Source organism: Lampris incognitus, chromosome 8 (genome assembly GCF_029633865.1).
Source record: "Lampris incognitus isolate fLamInc1 chromosome 8, fLamInc1.hap2, whole genome shotgun sequence".
Lineage (NCBI taxonomy): Eukaryota > Metazoa > Chordata > Actinopteri > Lampriformes > Lampridae > Lampris > Lampris incognitus.
In genome coordinates, this window is record NC_079218.1 from 3,595,148 (window position 1) to 3,607,767 (window position 12,620).

The 12,620-nt window shown below is 41.9% G+C and overlaps 1 protein-coding gene across 1 annotated transcript in view; it reads right to left on the reverse strand.

The window, feature by feature from the left end:
- The window catches only part of opcml (opioid binding protein/cell adhesion molecule-like), a 400,654-nt gene extending 389,993 nt beyond the window's left edge, over positions 1 to 10,661 (reverse strand). Inside the window, exon 1 of the mRNA XM_056284683.1 lies at positions 10,366 to 10,661. Coding sequence (XP_056140658.1) covers positions 10,366 to 10,633 — 268 coding nt within the window. The 5' untranslated portion in view covers positions 10,634 to 10,661. The remainder of the gene's footprint in view (positions 1 to 10,365) is intronic.
- Between the last annotated feature and the right edge of the window lie 1,959 nt (positions 10,662 to 12,620).

The following is a 12,620-nucleotide window of genomic DNA, read 5'->3' on the forward strand; positions in this document are numbered from 1 at the left end:
TTTTTAAACATACAATTCTTTTAAATTTTTGCTGCATTGGCAATGAATGTCTCAAAGCTTAAATACTCAAGTTCTTCAGTTATGATGAAGGGCACTACAGTTAACATGATTTATAATCATAATTTAGGCTAAATGACATTTGATGGCTTAAACATTAAGTAGAAGCGGATACATACTGATGATGAACAGCTAATAACCTGAGGCTTCATTTTCACATCCAATTTGATTCACTGATAATTGTAATCCATCATGTCTAGTCTAGAGATCTATGAGCAGAACCAGCCAGAGACGTGGTCTATAGGAAGTTTAAGGCGTGTCATTATGATAAATGGCTCAATCAGCTGAAGCTTAGATGAGCCATACAGTAAGTATACTGTATGGCTCATCTACAGATCAAAAAACCAAAGGGGTTTTGGCAAGAATATCATCTCTTATCACACAATTTCATAAATACACAACCTCTAGAAAAGTATCAAATATTTAGGGATGAGTTAAAGATTTTGGGAAAGTTGGTGTTTGATTTTTGTTTTTCTAGCAGAAGTCAATGGCTATATATTTGTATTAAAAATTCTGATTGATTGCAAGTTTTTAATTGATTTTATGATTTGCTACCCTTTAATCTGATGATATGCTGCTGCAATTACATAAATTTTGCCGTTTCAGAATGTTTCTTCGGGTAATTACTGAGTATGCCAGTTTATAGTTCTATGGCAAATAACACTGGAAAGGCAAATGCTGTTGCCATTTGGCTGTGACTGATGAGCCAATGTTCAAGGTCATGATAATTCACCACCATCAGATTAAATTGGACAGAACCGTAAAAGTGAAGCTAAAAAGTAAAAAACATGTAACTTTTTGCTACTTACAGAATGTCATATAAACATTAAATAGCTGATGTGCCATGTGAAATCACAGAACTATGACTTATTGCTGGTGTGAGGGGATGTTGGTGAGTATATTTTTCTTTATAATGCTGTGTTAATATTACTGGGTTGCTTCTGTTCCAATTAATGTTCTGTTCAAGGCAGGCATCCTTTAACAATACTTTAAGATTTTTTTTCCTCGCTTGTCATGTATCACAGCTGCAGAACAATTTAATCTGAATTATGTTTCCATGACTGTAACTACTTGCAGGAAGGAAAGGTAGTCGGGGTCCATAACAGTGCAAATTTATACTGAAACAAGACGAGAAAGCCATTTAAATGCTTATTTGCAGTGAGCAGTGGCAATACAGTATTGGCCTTATTTCTAGCTCCCATGATACCTTACGTGAATTATGGGCGCGACTTCCCCCTTGTTACACCACTGAACCGGAGTTTATGAGCGATAGCAAAATAACAAATCAATATGTGGGAACAAAGCTTGTCAACCCTGAAACGCGACAATGTTGTCTAGTCGATGGATGAAAGGTGACATGAAAAAGTGGCCTCAGATAACATACAGTAACGTATTTAGCTACTTTATCGAGTCTGTTGCAACAGATGGTGATGCAATGAAAAATCTTAAAAGCTCTGAGGTGTATTAATATCTCCATAGCAACAAGGTTGGAAGCGTTTTGTTAAAGGAGGTCGGAAACAACCTTGTTTACTTGAAAGGTGACATTGAACAAAGACAGAGGCATAAAATTCCACATCACCGGGCCTTGGTTTTGGTTTCCAGGTCAGGAGAAATATAAATGGCCAAGTGCTCCTGCATAGCAGGACCAGGGTGGTCTTGCAGCCATGCAGCTGCGGTTCTGTGGAAGGTAAGCAGCCTACATGGTTCTTTTCACACTGTTACTGCTGTCAGTGCTACTTGTAATCATAGTTGCAGCTGCTGAGTGTAATTTCTAACTGACATTTTTTTAATGTAGGTTGAGAACGTATTCAGACAAGGTAAGACAGGGCTATCATGCACTGATGTTCAGAGGAAGTATAATACAGGCACAAGAAAGAATGTAGAAGAAGGTGAAACACATCTCAAGCATCATAAACCTGACCACATTTACTCAGACTCCTAAACATCAATGTCAGATCATGTAAGCATTGTCATTGAAGCCACACATTTAGCTTAGCCTGGTACAGCCGCAAATGGCGCAACATGTGCCTGAGCTCCATAATGCCATTTTAGGCAATTCTAATGACACAGAAAGAAATATATTCCACCAAAAAGCAATATATGTAACACTATATATATGTTAGATGTGTTTGAACGGACCACCGTGGGTGGCTAGCCACTCAGAAGCATAGTAAGTTTTTCCTGCTTACGGCTTCTTCCGCTGCTTCACCGGAAGTTACAACCATAATCGTTTCCACAGTAGCTCCCCCTGCAATAAGGTGGATAGATAAACTAGATTAACATGACCAGTCTACTGTTAAGGAGATTTATCATACATTGATTTATCATACATTCCTCTAAAATGCACTTCATTTCTAATTTGTTATAGGAAACGCTGACTAATATTTCTCACTATCCACCACATTTAATATCTCATCTCATCTCATCTTCAGCCGCTTTTCCAGGATTGTGTCGCGGTGGCAGTAAGCTAAGTAGGGCACTCCAGACATCCCTCTCCCCAGCAACGCCCTCCAGCTCCTCCTGGGGGATCCCAAGGCATTCCCAGGCCAGATTGGACAGGTAGTCCCTCCAGCGAGTTCTGGGTCTACACTGGGGTCTCCTCCCAGTTGGCCGTGCCTGGTAAACCTCCAAAGGGAGGCATCCTAATCAGATGCCTGAACCACCTCAACTGGCTCCTTTCGATGAGAAGGAGCAGCGGCTCTACTCCAAGTTCCCTCCGGATGTCCGAGCTCCTCACCCTATCTCTAATGCTGAGCCCAGACACCCTACGGAGGAAACTCATTTCAGCCGCTTGTATCCACGATCTCACCCTTTCAGTCACTACCCAAAGCTCATGACCATAGGTGAGGACTGGAACGAAGATTGGCTGGTAAATTGAGAGCTTTGCCTTCTGGCTCAGCTCCCTCTTCACCACAATGGTCCGGTACAACGTCCGCATTACTGCTGATGCTGCACCAATCCGCCAGTCAATCTCCCGCTCCATCCTACCCTCACTCGTGAACAAGACCCTGAGATACTTGGACTCCTTCAATTGAGGCAACAACTCATCCCCAACCCGGAGGGAGCAATCCACCATTTTCCGGTAGAGAACCATGGCCTCAGACTGTGAGGTGCTGACTCTCATCCCGGCCCAAACTGTCCCAGTGCGTGCTGGAGGTCGCGTTCTGATGAAGCCAACAAAACCACATCATCTGAGAATAGCAGAGATGCAATTCTGAGGTTCCCAAAATGGACACACTCCTCACCATGGCTACCTTACCACATTTAATAGCAAAGGATAATTTCTGAATATTAAATGTTTGTTAGTCCTTTTTTATTTGAGACTAACACAAATCCCATAAAGTGGTGTTTCTTAGTCTATGGAGGTATTTAAAGGGTGTGTGTGTGTGTTCCAGTCATGGAAAAATGTCAAAGGAATTAAAGAAAATTTGGGGGGGGGGGTTCCCCCTTTTTCTCCCCAATTGTATCTGGCCAATTACCCTGCTCTTCCAAGCCATCCCGGTCGCTGATCCAACCCCTCTGCCAAGCCGGGGAGGGCTGCAAAATTCCACATGCCTCCTCCGATACATGTGGAGTCGCCAGCCGCTTCTTTGCGTCTGACAGTGTGGACTTTCATAGGGGGAATGCAGCACATGGGAGAATCACGCTATTCCCCCCAGTTCCCCCTCCCCCCCGAACAGGCGCCCCGACCGACCAGAGGGGGCGCCAGCACAGCAACCAGGACACACACCCACATCCGGCTTCCCACCCGCAAACATGGCCAACTGTGTCTGTAGGGACGCCCGACCAAGCCGGAAGTAACATGGTGATTCGAACCGGTGATCCCCATGTTGGTAGGAAATGGAACAGATCGCTATGCTACCCGGATGCCTCAAAGGAACTGATTGAAATTCTTTAATTTATCTATTAATTTCATCGGCAACATCTTGACATTAAAGTTTCAAATGTAAAGGAAAGTTAATGAATGAAATGGGGATGAGCCTCTTTGAGTGGCAGTAAAGCATCCCATACAATCAGAGTGAAAGGGTCATTGACAAAGATATGCATTTTTGCTTCTGGTGCTGATAATGAATAAATGAACAAAAATAACAATAAATCTCAACACTGATAGATAGCTAGCGAGAGCGTGTCGATGTTCCCAAAGTCCTAGGTTCCCTCAACCCTATCTCATTGAACTTATCTAAACTTAAACTAACCTACCTTCACTTGACTTAACCTCAACCTCTATCTAACCTTAACTGTCTTGAACCTTCTTTGACCTAACTCTAACCTTAACCCAGTGGTTCTCCAACTTTTTCTGTCACCCCCCCCCTTTTGGAGGAAGAAAATTTTTCATGACCCCCCCACCCCAACAAGATGGTGACAAAATGGGCCAAGTTTAACTTTACTTAATTAACATCAAGATCATGAACATTCCTTTCACTTTTCATTCAGTAATTTCGGTTGTGCAAATAACAAAAGCAAGTTCCACTTCAGCTTTATCAAACCTCTTTTTGTGAAATTTGTCACTAGATTGCTCCATCAGTCTGTGTGCTTTTTCAAAAACAGAAAAACGAAATAAATTTAAAAATCACTTTGGTAGAACAATAACAATAATGTTCAATATGTGCAAAAAAAGAACAAATACAGATATTTGGGAAAAACGATGAGAAAGTCAATTTGTGAGAGCTCAAGTCTTATCACTGCATTAGTGGCTGCAATGAGCCTGTTTTGCACTGCACATCTTTTCAAAACAGGGTTGCAGGCTTGATACTGCCACTCTCAAGTCAAGCTCAATGTTGCGCTTAGACCTGCACTTTGTCTTAAGTGAGGCAACAGCAGAAAAGTCCACCTCACAGAGATAGGATGTGGCGAAGGGAAGTAGAATGCCCACAGCCCTCTGTCCTAGGAGTGGATACTCCCTCTCCACACCGAGCCAGAATTCACTGTCTGAGCAGTAAAGCTCAGCCTCAGGGTGGAGTCAGATGTCATCTCGACGAACTGGTCCTTTTCAGCAAAGCTGAAATTAGCAGGTGCTGCTGCATTGAATGGATCTGTCACCCAGTCATACTGAACACTGTTGTTTGGAAAGCATTTTTGAAAGAATCCTCTCAGGAAAGAGATGTGCTCCTTAAGACATGAAATCACTGTGGTGACTCCAGACTCACTGTTCAACAAATTCACTCGGATTCTAATAGAAATCAGTATTTCCTTGATCAAGTCTCTGATTCTGTTTGTGATATTCATGGACAGGATCTCAAGGTGCAGCCAAGGTGGGGAGTGTGTCCATTTTGGGAACCTCAGAATTGCATCTCTGCTCTTTGCAGATGATGTGGTTTTGTTGGCTTCATCAGAACACGACCTCCAGCGCGCCCTGGGGCGGTTTGCAGCTGAGTGTGAAATGGCTAGGATGACAATCAGCACCTCCAAGTCTGAGGCCATGGTTCTCCACCAGAAAATGGTGGTTTGCTCCCTCCGGGTTGGGGATGAGTTGCTGCCTCAAGTGAAGGAGTTCAAGTATCTCAGGGTCTTGTTCACATGTGAGGGTAGGATGGAGTGGGAGATTGACAGGCGGATTAGGGCAGCTTCAGCAGTAATGTGGACGTTGTACCGGACTGTTGTGGTGAAGAGGGAGCTGAGCTGGAAGGCAAAGCTCTCAATTTACCAGTCAGTCTTTGTTCCAACCCTCACCTATGGTCATGAGCTTTGGGTAGTGACTGAAAGGGTGAGATCACGGATACAAGCGGCTGAATTGAGTTTCCTCCATAGGGTGTCTGGGCTCAGCCTTAAAGATAGGGTGAGGAGCTCGGACATCCGGAGGGAGCTCGGAGTAGAGCCGCTACTCCTTCACGTCAAAAGGAGCCAGTTGAGGTGGTTCAAGGATCTGATTAGGATGCCTCCTGGGCACCTTCCTTTGGAGGTTTACCGGGCACGGCCAACTGGAGGGAGACCCCAGGGTAGATCCAGAACTTGCTGGAGGGTCTACATATCCAATCTGACCTGGGAACGCCTTGGGATCCCCCAGGAGGAGCTGGAGGGCGTTGCTGGGGAGAGGGACAGCTGGAGTGCCCGACTTAGCTTGCTGCCAGATAGACACCTGCCACCGTGTCTATCGATAGACAGATACATCCAACACAGTCCCACAGACAAAACATTAATATACAACGTATTACCAGTTCCAAAAATGCTGACCGCCAAACTTCTGTGATTTCTAAAGTACACTGACAGGCAATGTTTTATCACATGCCTACAATTATGTGTCAACAACATATCAAAATTGTTACTGTTACTTTACAGATGATAAGACGTGGGTATTAGGTCAGACATGGGTATTAGGTAAGAGCTAGTTAAGTTTAGGTATGGGTTTGTTGTGGTTAAGGTAAGGGTAAGGATCTGAGAGACCGATCGTCAATCATAATCATTCGGGCACATTGTATATCATTCGGGGAGTGTATTTCCATTTTATTTCCCTTTCCTACAATAACCATCACCTGTAATTAGTTGACAACGCCATGTGATTCGTTGTGTTTTTGTGTCAAGTGGGCTGCTTCTTTCATGTTTAGCATTTTTGAACAAGCACAGCTTTCTCTAACCAAATGGAAGATTCAATGTTTTAACTTTACTGACTGCCGAAATCAGGGTTACAAGTAGTGTGGACTAACATTTGTTTTCATATTTAATATATTGATATTGGTTGTGCCTCTAAAGTCAGTCTACTAAGCATTTCATATGTTGATGACATACACTACCGTTCAAAAGTTTGGGATCACCCAAACAATTTTGTGTTTTCCATGAAAAGTCACACTTATTCACCACCATATGTTGTGAAATGAATAGAAAATAGAGTCAAGACATTGACAAGGTTAGAAATAATGATTTGTATTTGAAATAAGATTTTTTTTACATCAAACTTTGCTTTCGTCAAAGAATCCTCCATTTGCAGCAATTACAGCATTGCAGACCTTTGGCCTTCTAGCTGTTAATTTGTTGAGGTAATCTGGAGAAATTGCACCCCACGCTTCCAGAAGCAGCTCCCACAAGTTGGATTGGTTGGATGGGCACTTCTTTGAGCAGATTGAGTTTCTGGAGCATCACATTTGTGGGGTCAATTAAACGCTCAAAATGGCCAGAAAAAGAGAACTTTCATCTGAAACTCGACAGTCTATTCTTGTTCTTAGAAATGAAGGCTATTCCATGCGAGAAATTGCTAAGAAATTGAAGATTTCCTACACCGGTGTGTACTACTCCCTTCAGAGGACAGCACAAACAGGCTCTAACCAGAGCAGAAAAAGAAGTGGGAGGCCGCGTTGCACAACTGAGCAAGAAGATAAGTACATTAGAGTCTCTAGTTTGAGAAACAGACGCCTCACAGGTCCCCAACTGGCATCTTCATTAAATAGTACCTGTTAGAGCCTGTTTGTGCTGTCCTCTGAAGGGAGTAGTACACACCGGTGTAGGAAATCTTCAATTTCTTAGCAATTTCTCGCATGGAATAGCCTTCATTTCTAAGAACAAGAATAGACTGTCGAGTTTCAGATGAAAGTTCTCTTTTTCTGGCCATTTTGAGCGTTTAATTGACCCCACAAATGTGATGCTCCAGAAACTCAATCTGCTCAAAGAAGTGCCCATCCAACCAATCCAACTTGTGGGAGCTGCTTCTGGAAGCGTGGGGTGCAATTTCTCCAGATTACCTCAACAAATTAACAGCTAGAATGCCAAAGGTCTGCAATGCTGTAATTGCTGCAAATGGAGGATTCTTTGACGAAAGCAAAGTTTGATGTAAAAAAAATCTTATTTCAAATACAAATCATTATTTCTAACCTTGTCAATGTCTTGACTCTATTTTCTATTCATTTCACAACATATGGTGGTGAATAAGTGTGACTTTTCATGGAAAACACAAAATTGTTTGGGTGATCCCAAACTTTTGAACAGTAGTGTACATTGTAATCTGAGAAATGCAAATAAGTTATACGACATTTTGTCATTTTGAGACTGGCTCACAAATCTAAATCCATAAAGTGCTATCGGAAATTTTTTTTAGATGCATTTCATTCAATCAATGTTTTCTCCTCTCCCCAACATACAAAGTATTTAAAAAGGATCATTTAAATTTTCAAGACTGCGTGGGGAAATTTATGTGGGAGGTAGCAACTGTCCACACAATGGCAACTACTGTTAAGGTGCCCTTGAGCAAGACACTTTTCATAGTGCACAAACAGTAGAACTGCCAATAGTGAAATACCTGAGTTATTCTGGGAAGCCACCTGGTGTAAAGGTATGTAGATATAAAATGTGAAGGATGGCAGTATTGAAAAAGAACATGCTTGCTAAGCAAAACTGTTCCCTGGGTGAGTAAAGGTAGAAAAGAAGGAGCATGTCGTTAAAAACTGAAATCGGTTTGATTTCTTGACATAAACAAACTGAAAAGGATTTATTTTAGACCAATGTTGATCAGCAAACTTCAAGATGTTAGTTTTTATTATAAATTACATGGTAAAGAATTTAGTAAGGGAAGAATTAGTTCTATAAACAAAGGAAAATTTGCATTTCATTCTACCTCACACAAGAATTTCAAATATAGGCTTAGGTCCAGTCTGATGAGCCAAACTATGCGAACTGATCATATCTGACTATAATTGACCTCCCTCTCTCTCTCTCTCTCTCTCTCTCATAATGAGTTGACTGAACACACGTGCGTATGCACACATTCACACGCACATTTGCAAATGCACACACACTCTCACTACATTAGTTTATGTTTTTGCTTGCTTTTTTAAGTTTGCTTGTTTGTTTACTTTGTGGATTACATGACCTTTGTATTTGCTCATAATACTTACTGAGATGAGATTCCTTCTATAAGCCCCTAGGGTTTTTTTTTTTTTTAAATTGCACCTGCACATCCTGCTTATTTTCTTGTGTCGTTGGGTTTTTTGCTGCTTTGTTTTATGAGTGCAAATAAATAAAATCCAAATTAAAAAAAATCAACCAAAATGAATGAAATCTATCTATCTATCTATCTATCTATCTATCTATCTATCTATCTATCTATCTATCTATCTATCTATCTATCTATCTATCTATCTTTCTTTCTGTCTGTCCGTCTGTAAGCCAAAAGTCAACCCAACAAAACAGACAAATGGGCAACATCTCTGAACTCATTTGACTGACATCAGCACTTGCAATGCACTGATGTCGCTGGTAGGCTCGATGATATCATCACTGCCATAAAGACCGGTATGATGGATTAATAGATGAGTTTATGGTATTAATAAAAACAATAGTGAACTCTACCACATCTTAAAAGTTTCCTCATAAACACTTGGCACAAAAGCCAATCTATCACACACCAACCTGATATCTAACTGCTCAGCTATTCATGTATAATACAACATGGCTATGGTGGCAATTTAGGCATTGTGGAAAACAGCCACATAATAGTTGCATGAGGCGAATTTTCAAAGTATGGCATGGCTTTACAAAGTCTGATTTTCCCTGATTGGATTTCCCTCTTAGAATCACTTGTGTTAATCATTAAACCACCATGACACTTCCGACACCTAACTGTGATGGTGCTTAGGGTTAGAATTGTTCTTGCCTGCAGGGACAATGACCCTGTGCAAAGGCAATGTTGGTATGACAGATGTACATCTACACACCAAGGCAAACTCAATTACAGACCTCTTTAAAAAGCACTTTGTGCACTTGAAATGAAGCACTGATATGATCCTTTATATGATCCTTCTCCCCTTATCAACATATCCATGACGTTTTCATACCATAATATACACAGATGTTAACCTATTAAGATGAGCCCGAATCTTATCAAAAGTTACAACAGATAGCATAGAAAATAATGGCGCATGTTGTCTGCTGTTCATCTCATTCCGAGGTTTATTCAGCATTTTTCCCAATGCAAACATAGAAGTTGAGGGTTTAATGTCACCCTTCCCGTGATTGACATGTCAGTGTCTGCAGAAGAGGGAATTTTAACTTAAACCGTGTAAGAGGTTCTCAGGCAGAGCCAGGTAAAAAATTAAAAAAAAAAGCTATTTCACAAGGCCAACAATGTTTTGAATCAAATTTTCATCACCAGATTTTCTACCAGCTTCACAGTCACAGTGAAAGAAGAGTTCTAGAAAGATAGCATGATGGAGAGAGGGAATGTCTGTAAAGGGAGGGGAGGAAGAAAGAGAAGATATGCTACTTCCACACCAACTGTGTTTCCTACAGTCATCGACCCATCAACAGCGACTGAAGAGCAACAGAGAGGAAGGCAGATGCAGATAAACAAAGATGTAAACAGAGAAAGGGGGGAAAAATCCTTACCTGGGAACAAAAGTACAGCAAACACCCATGACAGGACGAAGAAACATACAGAATTATACATTGTTCCAAATGTTGATTCAGATGTTCGTTTGTATGTGACCCTCTTTGAATCTTCCCATAAAAGGGTTTTCCAGAAAGCTGCCCACGAGGACCTGTCGTTATTTTCCCCCTGGCTCTCCTGAAATGTCAGTCTGACAGTCCCTTCTTTCCCACTTGAGGGTTTGCTGAGGATGCTTTTAAATCCAGCGCAAGTTGTGGCTGCACACATAGGCTGGCTCCTCACGCAGTTATTCTATCTCCCTATCTCGCACGTACTCCAACACACAGCGGGGATCACCACTCTGCAAGATTGGGGAGGTGGGGGGAGGAAGGATCACCCACCTCCCCCTCCTCTGCATTGGCTGAGGCTACTGTCTGTCATTCATGAACAGTCCAACCTCTGTTTTGTTTTATTTTTTTGCTGCTGGGAATCTTCACTCTGCTTTTTTTTTTGTCTCTTTTTACAGATCAAGAGCACGATTAAACGGGTAATGAAGGACTGATGTGTCATAAAGGACAAATAAAGACAGCACCCCCTCTCAGGTACTGCCAAGGGTGATCTGGGTACAGATTTCCAAAATTGTACCTGGAAGAGTTATTTTATTTTTTTGATTTTGAGATACTTTATTGGGCCCCGTAGGAAAATTACGCTCTGCATTTAACCCATTCTAGCTGTGTAGCTAGGAGCAGTGGGCAACCGCCGTGCAGCAACCGGGGACCAACTCCAGTTCTTCTTGCCATGCCTCGGTCAAGGACACATACAGGAGTATTAACCCTAACATGCATGTCTTGTTTTTTTGTTGTTGTTTTTTTTTTTAATGTGGGGGGAACCGGAGCACCCGGAGAACGCAGAACCTTCTTGCTGTGAGGCGACAGTGCTAACCACTGCACCACCGTGCCGCCCATTACTAAGTCGAGTCTTTGTGTTTTGCATGACAACTATTGAATCTGCTGTAATGAGCTACAGTATTTGATGGAACTGGGTTTTCAGGACATCGTTGAAGAGTGACACTTTGAAAATCTTCCATATTTTATCCATCTGTAGAAAATCGACATTACAATCCCAACAGACAGGAGGAAAGTTTTAAGGTTACATTCAAATTTAATGCATCATAATCTTGTCTTAACATAAACTGCTACTATTTTGGCTGAAGTTTATTCAGCTGATGGACAAGTGATTTTTGGGTAGTTGTAAAACTTACAACCCCTTGCCGTTTCTGGTGTGAAGTATTTTCTTCTTTTCTATCGCACACACATGAAAAATTTGCTCTGAAGTCTAAGCACACCATTAAGTATTTAATTCCCATGGATTAGCTTTACCCAAATGAAATAAACTTTCAGGAGATGAAGTGAAAATATAAAACGCCAGTATCACAAGTAAAATACTTTGGTTTGTCTTGTACTTAGTGCAAAATGCATTAGATACAACATATTGGCATAGATTAAATTGGTTTTATGAGGTTATGATGAAAGATTTTAATTTGTTGTTTTGCTTTTCAAAATGGAATTACTTTTATTGTCATTGCAAAGTCTTGCACCTTTCCTATATCACAATAATATTTTTTTTGGGGGGAGGGGGATTCTCGTTTTTCTCCCCAATTGTACCCAGCCAATTACCCCACTCTCCGAAGCCGTCCTGGTCGCTGCTCCACCCCCTCTGCCATTCTGTGGAGGGCTGCAGACTACCATGTGCCTCCTCCAATACATGTGGAATCACCAGCTGCTTCTTTTCCCCTGACAGTGAGGAGTTTCACCAGGGGGACGTAGCACGTGGGAGGATCACGTCATTCCCCCCTGTCCCCACTCCCCCAGAACAGGCGCCCCAACCGACCAGAGGAGGTGCTAGTTCAGCGACCAGGACACATACCCACATCCAGCTTCCCACACGCAGACACAGCCAATTGTATCAGTAGGGACGCCCAACCAAGCCGGAGGTAACACGGGAATTCGAACCGGATATCCCCGTGTTGGCAAGCAGCGGAATAGACCGCTACACTACCTGGACGCTCACAATAAGATTACTGAGTGAAGGATGACTATGTCAGCATGCTATAGACCGATTTGAAGTATCCTTGTTTTATTTGCATGGATGTCATGTGAACAGAGTCTATGGGTTTTCAAGGATAAAAGGAACAAGCTATCATCCTTCTATTATCATACATAAAAGAACTGTGCATGCAATGTTAGTGCACTTTCCTCTTTCTGGTCTTACTGCG